Consider the following 25951-nt stretch of genomic DNA (forward strand, 5'->3'; position numbering starts at 1 on the left):
GGCGCGTGGGCAGCGGGCGGCCGCTCTGCCTCCTCCTCGGCTTTGGAGCCAACACCGCCACGCCGGGCAGGACAGCCCGGGAGCAGGAAGGTGCCTTTGTGAGGGACCCTGCTGGGCTGCGGGTGGGAGCAGAGCCCGCAGGGAGGGATGGGCTGGGGACCTGCTGCCTGAGGGCTATGCCCTGGAGTGCTGCTGTGGACATGGCAGCTGTGCCAGGACACCTCCTGCCAACCCATCTGTGCTGTGCAGAGGATGACGAGGGAGGGAGGAAGGCAGCTCACCCATGCCGCTGGTGCTTGCCTTGCTCTGGTCTGTTAGTGCAGCACATGGGGCTGGCAGGCAGCGTGAGGAGCTGCATGCGGCTCCTCCGGCCACCCCGGCACTTGCAAGGGCAGGGAACAGGGTGTGGGGGGAACAGGGTGTGGGGGGTGTCAGCGCTGGCAGTGTCTGGCAGAGTGTGGATGCAGGAGGACGAAGCACTGACAGGCTGTGCTGGAGCCAAATGCTCATGGCTGAACCTGCCACCCCCAGCCAGCTGCTGATTCAGCGCTTTTGCGCTCCTCTGTACAGAGATTTAATCTCTCCTGTAAGATAAAACACTCCATTAATGGAAACCTGCCTGCTCGGAGCTGCCCCTCGCCGCTGTCCGGGCGGGAAGGGCTGTGCTGTCCTGCTGAGGCTGTCCGTGCTGGCAGCACAGCCAGACACGCTCCCCTGCAGCTCCCGTGCTCCCGAGGGTGCCATGGGGGGCTGGGGCAGGGATGCCAGGGGGATGCCAGGAGTGCCAGACTCCTCCGGCGGTGCCTGCTGTGCCAGCGGGTGCCCCGTGGCTCACGGCGGGTTCCAGGAACAGCACTGGAAGCACTTTGATCTCCTCTCCAGCAGGAAGGAGGCGGTGATGCCACGGGAGCCGCAGTCACCGGGCGGGAGGAGGTGCCAGTGGCCAGCAGAAATTGCAGGAAGGATTTTGGCTGGGAGGTTCACAGCTGTTCCTCAGGTGGGGTTTGGTGGCCAGCGATGTTGGGGTGGGCAGTGCCACACTCTCGCCTCTGCCCCCCGAGGGACCTGCACAGGAGCTGGTGCTCAGCCCCGTGCCAGGAGCTTCCCAGCAGGGAGAGGCTTCCCAAAATGGGGGCAGCACCACGTGTTGTCCCTGTCCCCAGGATGGCACCGCTCTTCCCGGACCTGAGCTGCTGCGTGGAGGGCTCTCCTGAGCTGTCCTGCTGAAGGCCCCTTACCCACCCCACCAGGCTCCTCTGGGCACTGCCCGAGCCTCTCGAGCCTCTCGTGTCTCAGCTCCTGCCCAGCAGTGTGGGACGGCCCTGGCTCGGCCCCAGACAGAGCAGGATCACGGGGAAACGTGTCCTGAGAGCTGCTGTGCAGGAGCCAGCCTCTGCCCCAGCCCCTGCCCCTCCTGCCCCTGCCTCCAACGCTGCTGGGAACGGGATGTTTTATATTCCTTAGCTGGAAAAAAAAAAAAAAATCCCTTCTCATTTAATTAAAAATGTTGACATTGTGCCTGGCCATCCCACCCGCCGGAGAAGGTGGTTATAAATTAAACATTAAACCTTTAATGGCCCATAAAGAAATTTTCGCTGCTGTTCTGTATATGGGGATATAAATAGAGAGGGCTGTGGGGGGAGGGGTGGGACATTATTGTTCCTCAGCCAGATAATCTTTGCTAATGAATTTAATTAAAAGCAAAATTAATTTAGGATTTTTGGTGGAGGGAACGGGGGTTAAAATGTTCCTTGAGAAACTACCAAGAAGTTTCCCAGCAGATCAGAGCCAGGCCTGCCTCGGTTGCAGTGTGGGGATAGGGGGTGATGAGGTGCAGCTTTCATGGGATCCGTGCAGCTGGATGACTCGGGTTGCATTTCTTGTGCAGACCCCCTGATTCTCATCCAGGTTTAGCTGGGCTGGGATCACCTCTTCTGGCAGCAGGTCCCTTTGAGGCTTTGCGAGGTTCCAGGTAGAGTCAGTCAGCCCAGACTGCTGCCAGAAAAGCAGAGACTGGACCAAGGTCCCCCCCAGATCCTGCCAGAGCTGCTCCTGCCTCTCTCCCATCCACGCTGTGCCACGTTTCCCTCTCCCACTCGGGCCTGTGTGGACAGGGAGGCTCTGGCTGAGCATCCCGCTCCCTGTGTGCCAGGACCACCAGAGGTTTCTGCCCGGGCTGGAGCTGGGCTTGGCGAGTCCCTGTCTGTGCCAGCAAGCGTGGCACGTCCCAGCTGAGGCACATCCTGGCTGCGGGGCCCCGCGGTGCTGTGGGGAGCTTCTGAGAAGGCGCCTTTCTTGGGAAATGTGTTTGGGAAATGCGGCGTTACCCATCGCCGAGCCTCCCCCAGGAGCGCGCGGCGTCAATTATTCATTGCAGAGCAGGCAGGCTGGGCTCCCAGCACTCCCAGCACTCCCAGCACTCCCAGCACTCCCAGCACTCCCAGCACTCCCAGCACTCCCAGCACTCCCAGCCCTGCTGCTGGAGTGCTCTGGGCCTGCTGTGCCACCTCCTGCTCCCAGCCGGGATCCTGGTGGGCGCTTCCTTGGCGAAGCCGTGGCAGAGCTCAGCAGTGGTGGCTGGGGGCAGCAGGCTCTGCCAGGCCTGCAGGGGCAGGGCTGTCAGCACTGCTGGGAACCAGGGAGTTCCCAACCACCTTTTTTAGGACTCCCATGTCCCACAGCTGGGTCTGCCCTGGCCCGGGTGGAGGGGAGACCCCCAGCCTGGTGAACGCATCGCGCTGGGTGAGAGTGTTCAGAGGGTTTTTATCATAAGAGTGCTAATGGAAGTCAGCACCAGCCTAATGAGCTGTACTCCTCCATGAATCTGATTCATTGAGGCAGGAATTACCATAATTGATTATCCTGCTGCGCGGCTGAGAACCGTGTTTGCTAACACGAGTGCCTGGGAACAGTCTCTGTGCTTCCCGAGCTGCCACCGGCGCGGCCTCCGGGCTACCTGTGGGCCATGTGCTCACCAGGACCAGCCATGAGCTCACCAGGACTGGTCATGAGCTCACCAGGACTGGTCATGAGCTCACCAGGACTGGCCGTGTGCTCACCAGGACCGGTCATGAGCTCGGAGCAGCATCCAGGCACGGGGTCCCTTCACCCACACTCAGGACCCTCATCTTGGGGTGCTGGCCCTGCAGTGGGGGCTCAGCATCTCCAGAGCTGCTGGGCAGGTGGGACTCAGCACTTGCCGGCCTCCAAAGCAGCGGGTACAGACACACACAGCCCCCCTCATCCTTTAGCCACTCCTGGGATCTGTCAGCCGTTCTCATTATTTCTGAGGGTCTAACGTGATTGATGAATGTTTGCGTTGGCCATGCTGCAAAAGCCAATTAGTTGAAGTGCAGCTTTCAGGAAGTTTTCTTTGAAATTTGGCTTAATTTCCAAGAAGTGCCCAGAGCCAGGAGAGCAGCGGAGCCGCGTGCCGCAGGGATTGCTCCTCGCAGGAGGAGCAGTGTCACTGCTGCTGTGGGCAGAAGGCTTGGGATGCACCAACCCAGGTGTGCAGCCAGCGCTTGGATGACACCTGTGCCCTGTCCCACCCCGTGGGGGTTGTGGGGCTGTGCTTGCAGGGTTCTGGGGGAGCCCAGGAAGGGGCCTGCGGTCTGTGGGAGCTGGGTTGGGTTTGAGGTGCACTGGTGGAGCTGAAGGGGGGGTTCCTGCACCCATCACCCTGGGCATGGTGCTGGTGGGTGCTGATGCTGCCCTGGGCTCCTGACCAGCACAGGCTTCCCAGTGCCCGGGGAGTAACACTCACATCCATGTTCACATCCCAACACTGTGCAGTCGATGAGCAGACAGCATTGACTGTAACAGGTTAGTGATGATGATCATTGATTTTAATTCTTCCTCCTCTTCCCTGTCTTTTCTAGAGAGCCCAGTGCGAGCGCCGCGGGAGGAGCTGGGCTGAGTAAAAGGTACGGAGGGTTCGGATCCCAGCGGCTGCGTTGGGCTCTGCCTTGGCTGCTCCCGGGGTCCCTCCTGCACGCTAAACCTGCATGTGTGGGGCTGGCAGTGGGGGCTTGGCGTGGGGCCGGCCAGGGCAGGGCAGCACCCTCGGCCTGTGGCTCAGGGATGGGGCAGGGGCTGGTGGGCACAGAGCCGTGCTCGGGGCAGGGATGGGAGGAAGGCTGCCCCCTCCCCTCTGCCAGCAGCCCCCGGCTCCCCCCACAGAGGTGTGACATGAATCCTGCATGAGGAGAGCTGAGACTGACGTGCCTGTGAGTGTCCGTGTGTGCTGACTTGCTGTCTGTCCATACTCTGCAGCTCCCTGGAGGAGCCAGGGTCCCTGTCCTTACTGGGGGCAAAGAGCAGCCCACAGGCCCATTCTGTTGCAGTTGCCCACCGCAGGAGATGTTTGTCCCCAGGGCTCTGGGAGGTGTCACAACAGCTCACAGTGTCCCCGGGCTGAGGCAGGTCATGGCTGATGCGTGTGGAAGGTGGACCAGAGCAGGTGTCCTCTGCCAGCCTGGTGCCTGCTGGTCAGGTGTGCGTGGCTCCTTCCTGTCCCACCCTCACATTACTGGACTTCCCAGCAGTAGGAGGACCCCATGACAGAGGGGACACTGCATCCCCCCAAGGTCCATCCCGCTGAGTACAGTGCTCCCCCGTCAAAGCCAGGGAAGCAGAGGAGCAAAGAAAGCCGAGGGGCTGGAGAGGATGAGTGTGGTGCATCCATAGCTCTGGGCCCTGGCATGGGCTGGGGGTGCCAGTGGGACCGGGGGGTGATGGGGGCCAGGGCAGTGGCACTGTGCTGCAGGAGCTGCCCACATGCAAAACCTTGAAGAGGTGTCTGGCAGGGGAACACTCCCATCCTTGGCACACACAGGACAAGGAGGGAGGCGACCTGCTGGGAGGGGATTGTGGTCTGGAAGGGTCCTGAGGTCCCGTGGGAAATGCGGAAAAAGAGCTGCTAGAAGGGGCAGGAAGGCTGGGTGGGAGCAGGGCTTGCAGGGAGCGAGGATGAGCAGGGGGGAGGAAGGCTGGGCTGTGGCTGTGGGCCTGGCCAGCCACAGGGGGAGGGTTGTGGGGCCGGGCTGCCCCCACCCGTGTGCCTGCTGGTGTCTCGGTGGTTCTTGCTGTGCTGAGGAGGGGCTTTGCTCCCTCCCCGTGCCCTGCTGTGTGTGGGGTCGGAGGGCTCAGGTCAGCCCTGGGGCTGCGGGGGGCTGTGGCCGCTGGTTGTGTCCAGAGGAGGGGAGGGCAGAGGGGTGGGTGTCCTGCAGCTCAGCTGCCCCGGGCCCGCTCTGGGTGAGAGGTTTGGGGTCTGGCACAGGGCTCTGTTTGTGCGGGTGTGGGGGGCTGCAGTGGGAGCAGGTGGAGTGGTGCTGGGAAGAGAGCTGCAGAGGTGCTCCTGCTGCTGTCCCTGCCCAGTCACCCCCCAGGCTGTGTCTGCTGGTGATGGAGGGGTTTCATTCTGCTGCACTGGGCCCCTCTGTCTGTCCCATACAGCAGGGTTGGGGGTCTGGCAGGCTGGGGAGGACCCCAAGTTCACAGCTGGGGCTCCATTTACAGGGTGCAGAAAGAGAGGAAAGGGTTTGGATCACTGAGATATAAGAGCGAGCAGGGAGCCCCCCACCCCAGCTGCCTGCAGTGGTGCCTCTGCTGCTTTATCACCCTCTCCTGGTGCTGAATTATTGAGAGTGTTGCTCTCGTTTATTGCTGTGCTGGAGGAGAGCTGCTTCCAGCCTGGTGCTGCTCTGAATATGATTATGGGGCTGTAGATGTCAGAACCAGCTGGGCTCTGGAGACCAATCTGCTGCCCCCCTCACTCCTCTGCTTCCCTTATCCTTATTTATTCCCTCACTACCACGCCTGGTTCAGCGCTCACGGTCCCCTTGCTCCTTCCACTGCGTGCCCCTGGAGGACAGAGATTTAGTGCCTGAGGAGCAGCACTGCCTGGCTGCCAAGCCTGCACTGTGCCAGGGGCAGCTGGGGTTTGTGTGCAGGACCCCCGGACCTATCCCCAGGGGCCGTGTCCAGCCCTTTGCTGTGTCCCCTGTCCCGTCCTGCTGCTCTGTCCCGGGGTCTGGGGGGGGGGCAGTGCTGGGGCTCAAGGAGGGAGTGGCTGCCCTGGCGCTGGTTGGGGTTTCTGGGTGCCCTCTCGTGCAGTCCATGGTGGCCACATCCCGGGCTCCAAGGACTGTCCCCATGGCTCCCCACTGCACATGGGGGCTGGGGGCTGCTGGCTCCGTCCCCCTGGGGCCGCTGCTCGGCTTCTCCAAAAAACAAGGGGACCTCCCGGGACAGATGCTCCCAGGTGGAGCACGGCTGAGCATCCGTGCCGGCCAGGCGCGGCGATGGCAGCGGGGGGTTCTGGCATCCGCGGCGGCCGGGAGCCGGCTGGCACCTCGCAGGTTAACTGTGAGCGGCGGATTCCCTTATTGACAGGGAAGCTTGAAAAACGCTGAGGCAGGACATCGGCTCCTCGGAGTGTCAGCGGGAGCCCACGCTGCGCCAGCGAGCGCCCACACTGCCGCTGCCGTGGCCCCCCGCGCCCAGCCCGGTCCCGGAGCCTCTCCCCAGCACCCCGCCCGCCCCTGGGGCTGGCGTCCCCTCACACGCTCGCCCTTCCCTTTGGTCCTCGAAGACACCGGAGAGGATTTGATTTTGTTCTTCCTCTCCCGCTTTTCCCCGGGCTGGATAAGGCACTGCCCAGCGGGGCTGCCCTCCCGCAGCATGCCGGGGGCCGCACGCCGGCTCTGAGCCGCGCCGAGCGCTCGCCGCGCCGCGAGCGAGGGAGGCGAGCGCGCGGGGCTCCGGGACCACCGGCCCTCGGCGCCGCAGCCAGACAGCCGAAGGGGACAGAGCCACCCAGCAGGAGCGGTGGCCGCGTCGGGAGCAGCCCGTCGCCCTCCCAGCGACCCCCGCAGAGCGCCTCGGCCCCCGCCGCTGACATGATGATGTATTTTTGGGTAGGTACCGCTGCCAAGGGTGGGCACTTCCCTCCCTGTCTGCTGAGGTTTCGCTCAGCATTGGGGTAGTTTTGCCCTCCCCGGCTGTGCCGCCGTCCAGGGAGAGCTTCCCCCTGTGGTCAGCCACGCACTGCCCAGCGCTGGGGACAGGCCTGGCGTTGGGAAGGACCAGGGCAGCGGGCAGGGGTCCCTGCCTGGGCACGCCCAGCTGCCCCCCTGCTTCTGCACTGCCCTGTCCAAGCTCCGTGCGGCGCTGGCCGTGGGCAGAAGCTGCCTCCCCTGCCCAGCACCAAAGCCTGCCCCAGCTGTACTTTGGTGGTCACTGGTGGCTCTGGCGCCTGCCCGGGGGCTGTCCTGGGAGGGGGCACGGGTCTGTGCTGAGAGTGGGACATTCAGGTGACAAGTCTGTGCGGAGCAGCAGCCCCCTCTCACGGTGCCCACCCGGGATCTTGACTGATGCTTGTGGGGCAGCCCCCACATTTTATCCCAGGGCTGAAATTCTGAGGCTACTGAGGGGAACCTACCATGGGGGCCCTGAGCTCCCTGAGATCCCCTTGTGGACCCCAAAGTCCCTCCACAGCAGTCCCTGCTCAGGGCTTGGGGGGACGCATACCCTACCGAGCCCAGAGCGAGGGGCATGGCTGGGGAGTGGGCTGGGCAGGGGGCTCAGCTCTCCCTGCTCTAGCAGAGCACAAGGCCATGGCTGGAGAGGGGACAGGCTGAGACCTACCCAAACATCTCAGAGCTTGGTGCAGGGATGGAGAGGAGGGGACGTGGCAGGGTCTGTCCAGGCCCTTTGCTTGGGCTGGACACTCAGTGTGGGTGTGAGCCCCAGTCTGGGTGTGGCTGGGACAGTGAGCAGAGGGCAAGGAGCTGGAGCCAGCAGTGCCCCATGGAGCTCCACTCCCTCCCCAGAGCTGCAGGAGCTGGGCTGCATCAGGCTCTGCACCACCCGAGGGTCTTCCCATGGCATCCCAGCCTACCAGCTGGGGCTGCAGGCCAGTGGCACCTGCTCCTTCCACCTGCTCCCTCCCGCTCCCTCAGAGGTGGCGAGGGGCCGGGGGCAGCAGCAGTCTGCTGGCGCTTACATGCTCCAGGGAGTTGTGCTCCCCTGGATTTGGGAGCAGGGAACAGAGTGGGCAGAGGCAGGCAAAGAGGGATGTGGGGAAAGGAGCTTGTGGGGAGGAGGAGAGGATACTGCGAATTCATTGTTTCTCAGGAAGCAGCTTTCAGGTGTAAGGCGCTTTGTCATGAGGGACGTCGGCGCTGCCACGGCTCCAGCGCCTCTCAGGGCTGGCACAGCCTCCTGCCTCGGTGCTAATTCTGCCCAGGGCCTGAACGACCCACCACAGCTGCGAGAGCAAAGCAGAGCTGTGTGGCTTTGCAGAGCTGGGCCGAGCAGGCACGGGCAGCGTGGGGTGCCCGTTCCCACGGAGCCCCAGGCACAGCGTCCCACACCGCGCTGGCTGTGGGGCAGTGGCACTCCAGGGTCCCTGTTCCCTGTCCCGTGCAGTGCACAGAGCCAGGCAGCCCGGGACAGCCGGTCCCAGCGCTGCATGGTGGCATCCCCAGCTCTGCTGGGAAGGGCAGGGCGAGGGCTGTGCTCCCGGCAGAGCAGTGAGCGTCATTTCTTGGCATCGTGGGCGTCTCTCCGTCGCGGCGTGGGAGGAAGCAGAGGGTCTGGTATCCCTGTGTGGCAGGAGCGCTGTGGTGGCTCGATCATCAACACCACAAGGGGCTGAGATGCCAAAGCAAAATGTCTCCAAACGAACAGTAATTCCAGAGAAATTAGGTGTGTGTGGGGCAAGGGGAAGAAGGGGTCTGTAAATACTAGGATTTATAAAGTGCGCCCTGGGTCACAGCACCTGTTTAACACCAACATCCTCTCTGTGCACTTAAAAAACCTTATTATGAGGATGGAGTGTTTGCTTCTGGAGTACCTCCAACCTCTGGTGTTCCCCCGTGCCCACCTCACCCGTCTGCTGATCAGGTGGGTCCCAGCCCAGTGCTACTGCCCACCCTGGCAGTGCCACACGCACCCCTGCTTGGGGTGGCTTGGACCCCTCCTGTTGTGTGCCATGTGCTGGCACCCTGGGGGCTGCTGCTAAAGCCCCCCAGCAGCCTGTGAGGCACAGGGATGCCAGTTCAGAGGGCGCTTTTTCTTGGGAACCCTTTGTCAGGCAGTGGAGCTGGTCTCAGGGAAGAGGGGGACCCTGGGAATGCGGCATTTCAGGTTCCTGGTCTGCAGTTGCTCCTTCCTTGCATCGTCCTCCATCAGTCCTTCCTCCTTCTCGATCTGTGCTGGGCCTGGTGGTGGTGGTGGTGGCCCCAGGCTTGGTGGTGGCCCCAGACTTGGTGGTGGCCCTGGTCCCAGCGGTGGTGGCCATGGTCCTGGCCCTGCTGGCCCTGCCAGCACGGTACTGCCCTTTCCCCTGCTGTGGCCCCCAGCACTGCCCACCTGGCCTGTAGGCTCGAGGTGCTTGGCAGCAGCTGCTCTGCCGCGGTGCTGTTGCTGCAGGTTAATTCTCATTAAGTCCAGGGAGCCTAATTGCCATTTCATGTAAATATTTTGTCAAGTGAAAGGGCTTCAGGAAGGGCGGCGCGGGCAGAGGCGAGGAGCCAGGCACAGTGACAGGCTCTGCTCCTGCTGCCCAGCCAGGGGTGTGAGCTGTGTCCCCTGTGTCTCCTGCAGGGAGCCAGGGCGTGGATGGGACTGGCTGCTGGAGATCCCTGTGTCCCTGTTTGTGATGGATGATGGGGACAGGGGATGGCTGCAAGGAGGTGCCATTACGTGGAGAGCACCAGGGCTCCTGTCCCTGCCCATGTGGCTGGAGGGCAGAGGAGGAAGGGTGACACAGGAGGCTGTGGAACATCCCCAGGTGCTGGCCCAGCTGCTGCCCTGTTCTGCACAGTGCTGGCAGCTCTGGCCAGAGGCTGGCAGACCCCCAGGCCCCATCCTGTTCCCCCCACAGTGGGTCAGGAACATTTTAATGGGGTGTTTTTTTCCCTGGATCCCATTACACTTGCATGAGCTTTCCCTCCATTCCTGCTCCCCTCCTGCTGCCACAGCTGCTGTCTCAGATGCTGGCTGTGGTTCGGTCACAGTCCCCTCCTCACCTGGTGAGGTCATACCTGGGTGCTCCATCTTTGGGAATTCAGAGCAACCACTCAGAGTGTCTCCAGTGACCTCTGGGAGCCGCTGCAGGAGGAGGAGGAGGGAGCAGGGAAAGATGGAGAGGTTTAACAGGGTGCCAAGGAGGCTTGTCAGTCCCTTCTCTCTGTCCTGGTCCATGCCCTAATCTGGGGCCATCCCCGTGGCCAAGGAAGTGGGGACATGGGACCTTCCTTGCTGCACAGACATTCCTTGTCACACCAGCTCAGATCTGTCAGTGCCTTCATCTAATTGCTTGATGCCTTTGAATAACTACTAATGAGCTTTTAATTAATGAACGCCTCGGCTTCGGGGCATTTTGGAGTGGGTGGGAGGAGAGGATTAGGTTGGTACCTCTGTCCCTGGCTGCTGGTGGGCTGCCAGCACTGCACTCACAGGATGACCCCAGGGAGGCTGGAGCACCTGCTCTCCCCAGTGCAGCCTCGACAGCCCTCGTGGCAGAGGTGGTGTCTGCCCGAGCTGCAGCCCTCCTTGGCAGCTCTCACGAGCGTCAGCATCCAGCTTTGCCCTGTGGGAGAGTCTGCAGGGACCACGGGGTCCTACTAAACACCGGCAGTGCCCCCGTGGCTGTGCACTGTGCCCCCACGGCAGGTCCCGGGCGTTGCCCCGTCCTCTCTGCTGGGAGAGGATCCACGGGGCTCCCAGGAAGGACCGTGCTGCCAGGCGCTGGATTTCCCACTGCATCCTGTGGGTCGGAATCTGGGCGTGGAGCTGGGCCAGCTCTGGGCTGGCAGCAGCCCTGACAGGTGCTCAGGGCTTGGTGCAGCCGGTGCAGGGCCCTTGGCACCTGGATGTGCCGCAGCCGTGCCACCGCCTGCTCAGCGGGGCTGGGGCACGGGGCTCCAGGCAGACCCCCGGGCCTCGTTCCTCGTGGATACAGTTCCCAGGTGGTGGAGTGTCCCTTGGAGGAGGCCTGAGCTTTTCTGGCATTTCCCAAGGGGAGGATGGCACCGCAGTGGCTGCCTCGGGCACCTCCCAGCAGCTCTCCGCTGTGCGGCAGGTCCATCCCGGTGCCTGCAGCAGCCAGATGTGCTGCGCTGTCCCTGGCAAGTTCCCTCAGTGCTTTGGGGGTGCATGCCCACCAGTGCTCCCAGTGCAGGCTCTGTCCCTTGGCTCCAGCACCCGAACAGTGGCCAAGACCACTCCTGTCCCGGTGCCATGTTGTTCTCCCTCTTCCAGAAAACAAAACCAAGGAGCCCTGAAGGGTTCATTTAAAATAAATAAAAAAAACTGGGAATTGTGCTGATTTGAAGGAAAGGCAGCCCCATCCTGAGCGGGGGAGCACAGCGCCAGCCCAGCCCCGAAGGGCAGAGAGAGATGTGCTGAGAACTGCAGCCCTGTGCAACTTCAGCCTTTGATCGTATATCTCACACGTGCCCTTTGCTTTCCCTCTGCTGATATTTATTAGGTTTAATTTTACTGGGACACGGCTGTAAGTGAGACAGATGGAATGGGGTCTGTGCGCTTGGTGAACACATCTTAATTAAACAGATAAATAAACTTTCATTCCAGGAGGCTTCAGTTTCGGAGGTGCTCCTCCGGGGCTGCGGCTCTGCGGGGCTGGGCACAGCCCTGGTGCCACCACCGGTGCTGCTGGCTGGGTCTGTGGCACACTTGTCGCTGGGAGCAGCAGGGTGAGGGAAAGGAGCCAGTGGTGCCAGCAAGGTGTTCCCACCGGAGCTGACCGGGGGCTTGGTGTCACCCCACCCGGCCAGCGTCCCCCAGGGCTCCCCGCTGCAGAGGGACATCTCTGCAGCCAGGCACGCGTTGGTGATGGCAGGAGAAGGGAGAGAGGAGACTCCAACACTCCTCAGCTCCCAGAGCTGTGCCCATTTCGCTGCTGGCTCAGGGCAGTGCCAGCACTTGTGGTGCTGCCACTGGCCAGGAATGCCTTTGAGTCACCCTGGCCGGAGCGGCGCGGGGGAGGATGGGCAGATTACCTCATCCTGGAGCCAGTTCCTGCCTCACGTGGTTTGCTTAGTTGGGCACCGCAAGGCCAGTGTGCCAGGCAATGCCCTGCTGTTGTCACCTCCAGGAGCTGCAGTGGAGCCAGGCCGGCCCAGGGCCTTTGGAGCTGCCTGTTGGCCAGCTCGGGGTGCCCCTGCCCTGCACCAGGCTCTGTGTGGTGCTTGGGTGCGTGCGGGTTCTGGGGGAGCCCCTCTCCCCTCAACTGTGCCAAGGGCTGTGGGGGGACGCACTTGTCCTTTCAGGGCTGTCCCACATCCTTCCCCAGGTGCTGGGGTGCACAGGAGGGCATGGCACCCGGGGCATGGGGGTCTCTGGGAAGGGAAGCTGGAGACCAGCAGGAGAGCGGGGTCTGAGCACCACGGTGTGCTGAAGGGGCCGCTGCATGTTGTGATCCTTGGAGGGGAGTGGCTGTGGTGGGCACCCACAGGGAGCAGTGCCTGGGGATGCTGTTGGCAGCAGATGTCACTGCTGGACCTTTTTGGTGCCCGGTGCCACAAGGTGGTGGTGGTGACAAAGCCTCCCCCGGGCCTGGCATCCCCTCCCTGATCTGGGTCCCTGCAGTCCCTTTGGAGTGTATTCCCCACAGTCGCAGGACCCCCTGGGAGGGGCTGGCACCCCCTTGGCCCCACACAGCTCTTTCTCAGGATGGCTCCTCTAGAGCTGCGTGCAGCAGGCTTTCCCTGTGGCTCTGGGCCGGCCATGGCACACACTGCTGCTCTGGAGTGTCTGCAGCAGAAGCCATAACTGCTGCGAGTGTACCAGGACACTGCAGCATGTCACTCTGCCTGGGGATACTGTGGAAAATCCCAGCTCCAAACGGCTGGTCGTGTGCTGGAGGCTCCGGCAGAGACGGAGCATCAGCAGCTGCTGGCACAGCCCTGCCTTTGTGCATCACATTTGGCCAAGATGGAAACTGAGCCGAGCCCAGGTTTCGTTTCCTACATGCCCCAGCACAATGCCAGCCTGGCAGCCTCGGCAGTGCCATGGCTCCGGAGCTGGGCACGATGCTGCACCGAGCTGTGGGCACCAGGGAGGGACCCCGCGGCAGTGCCGGGGCTGCTGCGGGGCCCGGGTGGGTGGAGGTGCAGGGTGGGACGGGACCCGAGCGAGCACACACGGCTGTCCCTGGTGGGCACTGGCACGGAGGCTATTGCCATGGCAGCTGTGACAGCGGCGAGTGTGGTGTGGATGCGTCAGGGCTGCTCCAGCACCGCAGGGCCCTCGGAAACGCCAGAGCACCTCTGGAGCTCCGCCGGGGCTGACCTCTGCCCGCCAGCGGGCGGTTCTTGGGGCAGAGGGTCCCCATCGCTCTGGGGAGCGCACGGAAGCCAGTGCCAGTGGGCAGGGCCCCTCAAGTCACCCCAAGGGGCAGGGGTCCCCGCAGCCCTCCGTGCCTGGGGGACTGGCAGGCGGGTGGGGGGCTCGCAGGGCCCCGCCTGGGGCTCCCACACCTTGGCAGGGTGGAGCAGTGGTGCCCGGGGCATGCGGGCAGCAGTGAGGTGCGGCTGGTCCGGCAGGGGGGAACGCTGCGGGCTGCCCGCGGCTGCGGGGCCGTGCCGGGGCCGTGCGGGGCCGTGCGGGGCCGCGGGCCGGTGGCTCCGGGGAGGCGGAGCTGGGGCTGCTGCACGGCTCCCGCGGCCCGGCAGCGCCGGCGTCTCGCCGCGAGAGCGTGGCGGTGTGCACGTGTGCGGCGGGGTGTGCACGGGGGAGTCCCCGGCAGCCCTGCCACCGCCGCTGCCCGCACGGCTTCCCGCGGCACCGCGCTGCGGCGCCGGAACTCCCGGTAAGAGCCTCCCTCCCCCGGGAGCCAGCGCCGGGAAGGGAGACGGCTCTGCCCGCCCGGCCCCATCCTGCCCGGCTGCTTCCCCAGCGTGTGGCCGGGGTGGCGAGGGCGGCGGGGAAGCCATCTGCAAAGCGGCGGCGGTGGAGGGGTTAAGTGCGGGATCAGCTGTTCTCATGTCATTACGGATTCTCTTCATTTTATACAGAGCTCTGTTTGATGTCTGAATGCACAGGGGACTCCCCCTCCTCCTCCAACTCCCACCCCTTTTATTTCGCTCCCGAGCCCTCTCTCCTTCCTCCTCCCCTTCCTTTCTCTCCCGCTCCGCTCTGGCTCACGCACACCCTTTGCAGACCGTGCGCTCAGTGCCAGTGTCTAATGGCCCCGAAGTGAAGAGCCAAGCGCTGCTCCGGCGGCGGCGCGGCCGGCCTGCCGCAGATGAACCCTCCTAACTAGCGCCGAGGGGTCGGGAGGGACGGCGAGGAGGGGAGAGCCCGAGGGGCCAGCCGGGAAGACGAGGATAGCGGTGGATAGCAGTGTGCGGAAGAGGACGGACCCGCGAGCAGCTCCACGGCTACCTGTCGACACATGCTGTGCTCCATGGCTAACTCGGGCTGCCTCCTTGTCTCCAACTCAGGCATGCTTCCTCACTCTCTCCCCTGTCCTCCAGCCTTCCTCTACCTCCAACAGGTAAGCCACCCTCTCCAGGGGATTTTTTTTTGCTTTCCGGTTCGCACGTGTTTCTGGCTGGTTCCCTCTCAGCAGAGGGTAAGAGCTCGACAGCTTCCTGCCAGCCTCCCCACTCCAGCCCCACGCTGGGGCGGCTCGGGTCCTCGGCTCAGCTTTTGGGGTTCCTCCGGTTCCCCCGCCGTGGTGGCGGGAGCAGGGCCGGGGCAGAGGCGCGGGCAGTGCGGCAGGCAGAGCCGCCGGCGCGGGTCCAGCGCCTCCCCGCCTCGGCGCTGCTGCTGCTTGGCGATGATGGATGCTCGGGTGAAGGAACGAGGCTCCTGCGTGGCCTGAGCAGAAGGGAAGGTGATGAGCTCGTGCGTGCACACGTGTGTGCACGCGTGCGTGCGTGTGCTGACGCTGCGCGTGCCCACAGCCGGGCTGCGCGGTCGGGCGGGCGCGGGTCTGTCCCGCTGTCACTGGAAGGTGCTGCAGAGGGACTGGGGGCACGTGGTGCCAGGCAGGTGCTGGGCTTGGGCAGCCCAGACAGAGGCTGCTGAGGTCGTCAGTTTGGTCCTTCACCTGGGCCAAGGTTTTGCTGTCCCACAGAGCTGCCCTGATTCCTGTGCTGGACCCTGAGTGCCGGGTTTCTGGGCCCGTCATCCCAAGGGAAGCGCAGCTTGGGAGAGGCAGCATCTTCCTCAAATGCCTCTGTGCTGCGTCGGAAATCCCGTCTCCCAGCCAGGCAAACCACTCCATTTGTGCTTTCAGGAGTTTAAAAATTCATGGCATCCTCCCTGCACTTGGCGTGGCCGGCGCGGTTCACCCAGCGGCGAGGACAGGCACACGGGTGCCAACCCTCCACCCCAGCGAGAAAGGCTGTGGAGTGTTTGGTCCCTTGGGATGTCTGTGGCCGGTGTCCGAGTGGGGTCGTGGCCAGAGCGTGGCCGGCGGTGGTGGGGATGGCGAGGCCCAGGTCGCTGTCCTGCAGCGGGCTGGGAGGCCGGTGTGGCTGCACAAGCGTGGGCACGGGGCGCGCGGGGGCTGCAGCAGGGCTGCCGAGGCGGGCGCAGGATTTATTGCACCCTCCTGCGGGCAGAGCCCGGGGACAGCCAGGGCCGCGCTGGATTTCACTCTTCCCAAAGCTGCACTGAGGTCCCTGTGGCTGCTGCACCTCTGACACTGAGCAAGAACTGTCCCCGAACCCCCACGCGTCCAGGGGATGGTTTCTGTCCCTGTGAAGGATGCTTTGGACTGGCAGCCAGTGCAGGGCCCAGAGCCTGTCTTGCAGCGTGGGAGATGTCCCTCTCCAGCTGGGATCCCCCCGTCCCTGGCCACACGAGGGGCTCAGCTGTTCTGCTCTCCTGCCCTGCGGATTGGCCTGGGTCTGGCAGCAGCAGCGGTGACTGCACGGCCAGACGGGTGCTCCCAGTGCTGGCAGGGCTGGGCGAAGCGGAGCTGCGGGTCCCTGGGAAGCAGCAACTTTCCTGGGTGTGCGGCTCCGCACCCGGCAGCTCCCAGTTCCCCCATCACCCTGCCTGGTTGGATTTGACCGTTGTGTTCCGCATCTCTTCCTCCCTGCTCTCCCAGAAGCCTCCTGCTCCTTGGCAGCAGCTGTGGACTTGCAAGCCAGGAGGAGGGTTTTATTACAGGATTTGGAGTTGGATTTTCACCCGGCTGATGAGCACGATGGAGGTGAAAATCTCCGTCCTCTTCCTGGGGTTTATCCTGTGCTGAGGTTCTGCACCCAGCACTTGGGGGCAGGTGTTCCCCGTGCATGTCACAACAAGGCGTCAGGGACAGGGACGTCACTGGTGGCCATCAGGTGTGGCAGGGGCATGGGCCATGCCCGGCTGATGGGCCCCTCAACGGGTGTGCCTGGCACCTGCTTTAGCTCTGAATTTGCTCTGGGTTTTAGACTGTGCACCGGTGCCACCTGCACCCTTGGAGCACGCAGGGAGCAATGCTGCTTCTGCCTGTGGGCACGTGCCCACCCCAGAGCTGGCTCTGGCCAGCTGGCCTGGCTCACCTCTGTGTAGCAGGGACACCTGAGAGGGTTCAACTCTGTGTTGAACCCATGGCTGTGCCATGGGGTCTGGGGGGACTTGGTTGTGACCCCCTGGGTTACAGGTCCCTGTGCAAACCCTTTATGGGTTTGTGAGGAGGTGTACCATGATAAAGTGCCTGAGCCAGTGACCAGGGCTGAGTCTGCTGGGCTGGCCAGTCGGTCAAGAGCTGGGACGTGCCAGGGTCTGCACGCAGTAACTGCCCTCATCCCCTTCAGTTCAGACAGTGCTCTCCCTGCCAGGAGCCTGTGGCTGGATTGGTTCCTGAGGATGCTGCTGCTGTTCCGTAGCTCCCAGCCCCAGCGTTTTCAGCTGTGTTGGGATTTGAAGGAATGACCAAGTAATGAAACTCTCAGCAAAACTTCAGTTCTTCCAGCACCAGGGAGGGCTCAGCAGTGCCAGGGGCTCTTCCAGGTGCTGTGGGTGCCTCTCAGCTCTCTCTGCTCCGTTTCCCCCATGTGGCCACCCTGGCCCTGCCGCAGGAGCCGTGGTCTGTGGCATTCTGGGTTGTGCAGCCACACCAGGAACTCCCCCTGGCACTGCCGTGCTCCAAGAGCAGGACTGCTGGAGGGCTGGAGGGCAGGGGCCATGGGAAGGTGGGTGCATGTCTGCAGCAGAACAGCCTGGGCCAGTGGGAACACCCCCCATCCTTTGGTGGGGCTTGGCAAGGACATTTGGCTCTTGCTCAGTCTGGGTGTGGAAGGACTCTTTGGTGGCTTCGTTTTGTTAACAGAGGATTCAGTCACTGCTTGAAACACATCTCTGCTGCTGTTGTGAGTGAGCAAGTGATGGCTGCAGGACAGGGCCCGGTGCTGACCCAGAGCAGACCCTGCTGAGGCTCAGCATCAGTTCTGCACCCTGGCAGGGCCCTGGTGCAGCCCCAGGCACGAGCAGGTCTGACCCCAGCCCAGGCTGATGTGCAGGTGTGCTGAAGCCCACTGCCGTGCTGCCCCTGGGATGCTCCTCGCCGGGAACATCCCCGCTGCTCACAGTCACACCATGGCACAGGAGACTCGGCTGAGCAGCGCCTGCCCCGCCGGGAAACAGCCTCTGCAAATCCTGCTTGGAAAATTCCTTTCCAAAAGGGCTGCTGCCAAGTTTAGCGTGTTATATTTTTAGGGAGCAGGTCTATTCCGAGCGGTGCTGCCGCGTGTTGCAGCAGCGGGTTCGTTTCAAACCGGGTTTCTCCCCCTGCCCGGGTGTGGCACGGCTGCGAGACCTGGCACGGCAGCTCCCACCTCTGGCCGTGCTCTGGCAGCTGCCCCGCTCCGTGAGGACAGGCCTTAAAGCCCCCAAAACATGTTTTCTGGTTCGGGTTCCTTTGTATTGAAAACACTGACATTAATTTTAGCTTTGCAAAGCTGCTTTTCCCACAATGGCTGTGATTTTGGCCCACACTGCCTGGCAGTGCTCTTTTTATAGGTATATTCCTATTTTTATGCTATAGTGATGGGTGAATGAGTAGATTAAATTAGATTTAGTATCTGTCATTCTTTAAACCATCACATGCAGTTGGAGTGGGGAGTGTAACAAAGAAAGGCTAATTAGAAGAGCGGGTACAGGCCACCCCCACCAGTTCCACCAGCTGCACCACCCCTGGCCCCGGGGCTGCCCCCGCTCAGGGGCCGCCATCCACATAGGAAGATGCTTTTGAAACATGGTTTTCTGTGCAGCCCCCAGGCCAGGCCAGCTCCACGGTCTGCAGCCAGGGCTGGGCTGGGCAGGGTGCTGCAGCTGGGCACCCCGGGCTCCTCCAGGAGCTTCAGGGTCACTTGGCTGCCTGGCTGCTCTCCCCACAGGGAGGGGGGCTCCTGTGTCTGTGGGATAGTGGGCTTGCATGGAGGGGCACCAAGGGGCACCGTAGCCCCTCCAGGAAGGGCGTTAGTCACTTCAGTGCCGCTGGTTTTTGTAGGCAGCTGTGGAGCTGGGAGCCGGGAGGGCGTGGGGAGCTGTGCCAGTGTTGGGAAGGCTGGGAAGGGTGTCTGGGCACAGGAGAACTCGATGTCCAAGGAAGGAGCTGGATCTTCCAGTGCTGGTGTGAGCCTGGCAGCGTGTGGTCAGGGGTTCTGCAGTCCTGGCCATGCCGTGGCTACTGACCCAGTGACATGGCATTGCCATTGAGCAGGCTGGCAGCTGTGGGCTGCTGCAGGGTTCACCCCTCCACTGGCCATGGGCAAGCCGGGCAGGGCTCTAAGCTGCACCACCTCCCCTGGCGTTCCAGGGGCCAGGAGGGAGCAGCATGCCCCCTCACTGCCTGGAGCATGCCAGCAGGTGAAGAGTTTGTGGTGGCCACCGCAGTGCTGGGCATTGCCTGCCAGGGGTCGGGTGCTGTTCCCAAATTCCATACAAGCCCTGCTGTGCCCAGCCAGGATCCACACCTGGGTTCTCACCACAGCCTTCAAAAACAGCTCCTGTGGAAAATCAAAACTGGGGAGAAAAGAGTGGGAGCAGGCGACAGTGGCAGCTTATTTGTGATCTGCATTGTGTGGGGAGCCCTTAATTAGAGGTAATTAGACTAATTAACTTGCAAATGAGAAAGTCATCTTTTTCTCCTTTTCTTTTACAAGAAAAAATAGAAAAGACGAACAACAAGATAAATATTGAGGCTAATTACGTTGTACCTGCCGCAGACCCCTCCAGCCCACGGCATGCCTCTCTCCCCGCCAGCCTGGCGCTGTGTGCCATCCCTGTCCGGGTGTCCTGTGGTGGCTGTCCCCCCTCAGGGCTGGTCACACTGCCAGGCATGTCCCTGCAGTCCCCGCTGGCAGAAGGGGACCCCTGGGCACCCCCTGCACACCCAGCAGGGACAGGGCGTGTGTCCAGGAGCCGCTGGGGACAGTGGCCTCCATGGTACCAGCCATTGCCAGGACCCAGTGGCCAGGCCCTGGCAGTGCCAGTGCCACAGAGGGCATGGCTCCAGCATCATAGCTGGCACGCTCCCTGCCAAAGCCATCCCATGCCACCCCAGAGCGGAGCAGGGACGTCCCCTCTGTGACACCACCAGGTGCCCGGCTGTTTTCCAGCCCTTCCCTCGTGGCATCTCTGCTTTCCCCTCACTCTGTGCCGCACACCCCGGGGGTTTTGTTAGCACAGCCCGGTTCAAATGTCTGATTAGTCTTTAGGAGATCGAGGGGTCAATTTTCCACAGCTCCTTCCTCTCCATTTAACTAATTTAACTGCACGATTGTTACAAATTTCATTTTATTATAGCGCTGCTTCTCAGTCCAATTGAATTACCAAAATCTCATTTTCTCAGAAGTGCTGAATATGTAATTAGAGGAAAAATTATGCTCCTGGCTGCCTATTAGAGAGGGCTGCGTGCAAGCACTGTCCAGGCACACACATGGGTCCATGGTGCCACGAGTGCCCACACAGTCTGGGCGAGCAAGTGCCACATGCAGCTGTGCCAGAGCCCCAGCCCGGGGACAGTGGTGTGACAGTGACAGGGTCTGTGGGTGGGTGAGGGGCTCTGCAGGTGCAGGACGCAGGGTTGAGCTGGGTTCCTGGAGCCCTGTGAGCTGTGGGGCTGGCAGTGGAGCTGGTGTGGGGCGTGTGGGAGGTACGAGGCCGGTGGACGTGGCCACTGATCCCACTGCTCGCAGCTCTGGAGGTGTTTGTGTGCAGCCAGGCTCTGGCAGCTCCACGTGAGGATTCCAGACCCCCTTGCCCTTTCCAGCAGGGGGAACACAGCAGCTGCCCCTAGGCCCGCTGGAGCAGCAGACTGGTCACCACTGAGCCATGCCATGGCTGGGTGTCTGCATCTGGCACTGCTGCCTGCAGAGCTCAGGAGGATGTGGTGAGGACTCCAGCCCACCCCTGGGCTCTGCAGCCTGGCTTGTACCTCGTGTGCCACCTGTCATAACCTTTTGGTGGCTACTGGGGACCAGACACTGCTGGGAATCCCAGCCAGCACTGCATACGGCAGGTCTGACTCTCCCCGGTGTGCCTGGAGGCAGAGCTGTGCCGGGGATGCCACCAAGGACTCCTACAGGTGTGCCCTGGCACCGCTGGCACTTCCGGGAGCTGCCGTGGGTGCGCCCGGGCCCCGGTGGCGATGTGGGGCTGCGTTCAGGAGGGAGCCAGAGGGCTGTGCATCCCCGAGCTCTGTTCCTCCCACCGCTGTGCCCGATCCCGCCGTGTCCCCGGCGGTGACGCAGCCGTCGGTCCCTCCCGGTGCAGCGGCACCGGTACATGGCGAGCTGGGAGCTGTCGGCCGTGCAGGCGGGGGTGGCCGGGAGCCCCCCCAAGCACCCCCGTCTCGCCTTGGTTACACAACATTATCATTTCATAATACTCTGAAATATACATGAAGTTGGCTGAATGCAGATGAAATTGCACCATTTACTTCATGAATATTTCATGAAGCCTCAGCTCCCAAGTTTCCAGCTGGCAGAGCCCGGAGCCGGGGCCGGACCGTGGCCCCTCCTGCCCTGGTGACAGGGACACACGTGCTGGTGTGTGCCCGGTCCAGTCCCCACTCATCCCCACTCCTGAATGTCACATCCTCCACCAGGCTGCCACGGGCAGAGGGGCAGCAGCGTCCCTGGCTCTGTGAGCTGGAGCCCAGGGGGCCAAGGGCAGGAGCAGGGCAGGGGGATGCAGAGTGCCGGGACAGTGTGTGGCAGCCCAGAAAAACGGTGTTTCCCAGCCCAACAGGCTGCTCTGCTTCCCCCCGCTGCTCCTCCTCCTCCCCCTCGGGTCCTGCCTGCTCGCTGGAGCACTCCTTTCCCAGCGCAGCATCCCTGGCAGATGCCATTACCAACCTCTCACCCCTCCCTGCGCTCCGCTGATGAAGACATTCAGTGCAGCAGCTGCTGCCTCTGGGCCCCGCAGCTCCTCACTCCTTCCCCGCTTCCTCCACCGCAGGGTCCATCCCCATCATGCCCCCAGCTCTCTGTGGGATCACTGTGGCCCCTCTTTGGGGGTAAGCAACCCACCACCACCTCCTGACGTCCCCAGGGCTGGTCCCCGCTGGGGCTCCCTGACGCCACTGCCCGCAGCCAGGAGCTCTGCGGCCGGTGCCTGCGCAGCGCTGGGCACTGCTTGGTATGGATGGCACAGCCTTTGGGGTAATGGAATATTTACAGGTCAGTGGTTTTGTGAGAAATGACAGGGATCAGTCAATTCCTTTTCAGGGAGTAATTTTCTTCCCCTTCATGGCCTCTGTTCCGTGTTGACAGTCATTAGCATGAGCGAGGGCCGGGTCCAAGGGGGAGCGCTGCGTCTGTCACGCAGATGAGCCGTGCTGGGCACAGCAATGCCTGCATGGGCCCAGGGTGCCTGGGGGCTACCTTGGGCCATGCCACGACCCTTCTGCCTCCCCTGGGGCATTTCTTGAGTCTGTCTCTGCTGCTCAGCACAGTGCCACACCGCCCTGCTCCTGGGCAGTGGGCGTAAGGGCAGATGGCCCCATCAGTCTCCCTGGCTGTTGCTCGCTCCAGTTTCCTGCTGGTGGGCACAGCGGGTCCCCCACAGGAGGCGTTTGGAATTGCTGAGCACCCTTCCCTGTGCTCAGCAGTGACCTCAGGCTCCCTCATGATGTAGCAAGGGTGTGCCCTGGCATTAGCGAGCAGGTAGGAGCCATTCCAGGTCACAGCAAAGTGTCTTCTGCCTGCCCTGCCCTGCCTGCAGAATAAGCTTACTGAGGCTCTGCAGCTGGCAGGGGCACCTGGGGGGCTCTGTGGATGCCGTGGTGCTGTGGGCCCCTCTTTCCCCCCACAGCAGGTGTCTGGTTCCCAGGGGAGGAGCAGGACAGCCGCAGGCAGTGGGGACTGCTGTCAGGGTGGGCAGGTGTGTAGTGACAGGGCTGTCTTCCCTCTCCAGTTGCTCTGGCACTCCACATGTGGCTTCACCCAGCTGTGCACGTGCCGTGACCTGACAGTGCTGTGACCGGTCAGCTGTGACTGGGCAGTGCCATGCCATGGTTGGGCAGTGCCATGCCATGGTTGGGCAGTGCCATGCTGTGACCAGCAGTGCCATGCTGTGACCAGCAGTGCCATGCCATCACCAGTAGTGCCATGCCATGGTTGGGCAGTGCCATGCTGTGACCAGGCAGTGCCATGCTGTGACCAGGCAGTGCCATGCCATGACCAGCAGTGCCATGCCATGGTTGGGCAGTGCCATGCTGTGACCAGGCAGTGCCATGCTGTGACCAGCAGTGCCATGCTGTGACCAGGCAGTGCCATGCCATGACCAGCAGTGCCATGCTGTGACCAGCAGTGCCATGCCATGACCATCAGTGCCATGCCATCACCAGGCAGCGTTGTGCTGTGCCACCCCTGCACCATCAGCAGCGCGCAGCGCAGGTGTGGCACAGCCATGGGCAGAGCTGGCTGGTGGGAGTTGCCCCGGGCTGGAGATGGGACTGGGGTCAGGCCAAGGCAGCAGGATGGCCGTGAGGCTTGGAGGAAACTGGCACGTCCGTGGCAGCTGCGGTGGCAGCAGGGGACGGGTGCTGGTGAGCAGCCCATAACCCCAGGCCCTGCTGCGTGTCACCGTCGTGCTGGCAGGACGCCTGCCACGGCCGAGGTTTGGTGGCCCTTTGCAAGTGCTCGTGGCTGGCAGCTGCCTCGTCCTGAGTGCAGGGCTCTGCCCTCGGGTGATTGCTCTGACCCGTCCTCGGCATCCGGGGGTTCCTGGCACGTTATTTTTTTTAAAAAGGAACAAATGTGGGAAACGGCGTCGTCAGCCCCGAGCTGACAGGCACAATCACCAAAATGCGGTGTCGGCAGGAACTGGCCCCACGCACTAAATGACTTGAAAGGAAATGGCCTGGATTGTGCTGAGGAGGCAGAGTGTGGGGGGAGGAAGCAAGTGGAGCAAACAAAAAAACTTCATTAATTAAAGAAACTAGTTAATGAGGGACATTTAATCAGCTAAAGATGATTCTATCCCTTGCCTGCTGCGGCAGCCGCTGCACAGGGCTGGTGGTGCAAGACTGAGCTGTGGGCAGGGCAGAGGACACTGCGCAGGGGACACCTGGCAGGGGACACGGGGCAGAGGACACCACAGGGGGCACGCTGCAGAGGGGAAACCAGGCAGGGGAACTTGGGCTCCCTGTCCCAGCCTCTCCGCTGCCATCCCTGGGGCAGTGGTGTGTCAGCACAGGGTCGTGCCACAGTCCTGCTGGTACCTGCCCGAGCAGGTGGGCAGCAGAGGTGCCAGGGTACTGCTCGTGCCCCCTGTGCTGCCAGCTTTGCTCCAGGCCGAGGCACTGAACTGATCTGTCTCGTTTTGAACGAGGCCAAGGGCTGTTAAGGACCAGAATTTCTTCTACTGCAAGTGTCGAAAGCACCGTGTGGGAGCGTCCCCGTGCCCCAGGAGGGCTGGGTGCTGGCAGAGCAAGGGGTGTCTACCAGAGCCCCTGTCCCTGGCACCCGCAGGCCAGCACTGTGCCCTGGGCTCCCTGCATGGCCAGGCACCCCGAGCTGGGGTTCTCGTGGGCTGCAGAGGTGGGTCCCCAGCGACCCCCTGGGTGCTCAGTGCAGGGGCACACCCCAGAAGGGGCTCCAGCCACCTTCTGGGAGAAACAGAGGGACCCTCACTGCTTGGGGCTGCCCTGGGATGGGGCAGCATGGGGTGTGGGGCTGAGTAGGGTGATGTCCACGGGCAGCACACAGCCAAACCTGTCAGCGTTCCCTTCCCCATGGGACCCTCCCCTGCAGCAGCCCCGACTGAGCAGCTCTGTCCCCAGTGGGGTGGCCAGGCCCTGGGGGTGGACGGGAGGAGCTGGAAGCCGTGGATCTGTGGATCTGCAGCTCCAGCGCCATGAGCAGCAACCAGGGGAACCTAATGGTCCCTGAATTAAACCCTGCCCGGGCTGACAGCACTGCGGCAGCCCTAATTAATAACTGATACAAACGTGGCTGTTGGGGCGGGCTGGGAGGGCCCAGGACCTGGGCAGGTGGGGACAGTCCCTGCTGACATCCTGGGCCCTGCGTGTTGGTGGCTGATCCCGGCTGTCGTGACAGCAGGGGTGTATCCAGAGCAGGCAGGAGGGCTGTGGGCTGCTCCTGGTCCTGCACGAGCAGGCAGGGAGGGATGGGCACCAGGCCCTGGGCAGGCAGGCGCTGGGAGAGTGACACGGTGGCTGTCGGTGTGTGCCAGCTCCCTGGAGAAGAGTTGGGTGCCGAGACCCAGGCGAGCGCGGGATGGAGCCCTCCGGCCTGCCGGGTGGAATTAGCACCTGGGCTGCGGGCAGGAGTGGCGTGGGCGGTTCCCGGCTGTCCCGGGGCAGGGCCGTCCATGGGCTGGGCTCCTGCAGCTCCCGGCCCACACGGGCAGGTGCATCAGGCTGGCGCGTCCCGAGCAGCTGAGTCAGCGCGGGCAGGCGCTGCCGGCGCTGCCGATGACTTGCAGATCTGCAGCGGGGCTATTCCCGCCGGGTTTCCGTGTGTGTGTCCCCGGTGCGGCTCTGCTGCCACCCTCACAGGCGCGACAGCCCTGCGGGCTGGGGATGGCAGCTGCCAGCGCATCCCTCTGCCACCCCCACCCTCCCTCCCCAACACAAACCGGCGACACACGCAATTAAGGATTTGTCTCTGCGGGCTGAGCCACAGATGGGTTTCACGGGCCAGAGGCTGCAGCAGCACGTTGTAAAGCATCCAAGGGGCTGCGGGCGCTGCCCCCGCGGCCCTGGCTCTGCCTCTGGGGGCTGCAGCTGTGCCGGCCGCAGGTGCAGCGCACACCTGCGCGAGGGGCACGGGCCATGGGTGTGTGTGCAGATAGACAGCAGGTGGATGGGTGGGTGTGCAGACCAGGCGCTACCTGGGAGCCCTACACTGCACTCCCAAACCCCAGCAGCCCTTGGCCCTTGGTGTGGGTGCAGCTCACCCCGTTTGACCAAAGCGGCCAAGCCAGCTGCGTTAGAGCAAAGGGCCTAATTAAATATTTAGCAGTTAATTGATCCCTCTCTGGTGTTTGCCAAGGGGCCATCAGCGTCCCTCCCTGACACCCCTCCCAGCCTGCCCAGCCGGTGCTGGTGCTGTGCAGCTCCCAGCATGATGCTGCTGGCCGGGCTCTGCTTTGCCCTGTGCTGGGCTCCAAAATGGGGCCTGCCCAGGTCTCCCTTCCCAAGGAAAGGGGTACGCCAGCTTCAGGAGTTAAACTCTACATGGAGACCTCCGTCCTCCTACCCAAACCCAGCACAATGGGCAGGCAGGGCAAGGGGGCGGGAGAGGATGGGGCTCAGCCGCTGGCAACGTGACCCCAAAGCCACCACAGCACAGAGACAGCCCAGGTTTGAGGGAGACACCAAAGCTGGGGTGTAGTGGGCTGGGTGGGGCTGGGTCTGGCTGTGGAGGTCAGAACCCCATCCCGGGGCAAGTGGGCAGCCCAGGTACGGCAGCAGCTGAGGGGGACGGTGCCGCTCTCTTGGCAG

The 25951-nt window shown here is 63.0% G+C and overlaps 1 protein-coding gene across 1 annotated transcript in view; it reads left to right on the forward strand.

Annotated features, from left to right (window-relative positions):
• RBFOX3 (RNA binding fox-1 homolog 3) overlaps nt 1-25951 on the forward strand; it is a 102328-nt gene that overhangs the window by 67873 nt on the left and 8504 nt on the right. Inside the window, 2 exon segments of the mRNA XM_053994581.1 lie at nt 3882-3926; nt 14194-14530. Coding sequence (XP_053850556.1) covers nt 14429-14530 — 102 coding nt within the window. The 5' untranslated portion in view covers nt 3882-3926; nt 14194-14428.

The sequence above is a fragment of the Vidua macroura genome, chromosome 19 (genome assembly GCF_024509145.1).
Source record: "Vidua macroura isolate BioBank_ID:100142 chromosome 19, ASM2450914v1, whole genome shotgun sequence".
NCBI lineage: Eukaryota > Metazoa > Chordata > Aves > Passeriformes > Viduidae > Vidua > Vidua macroura.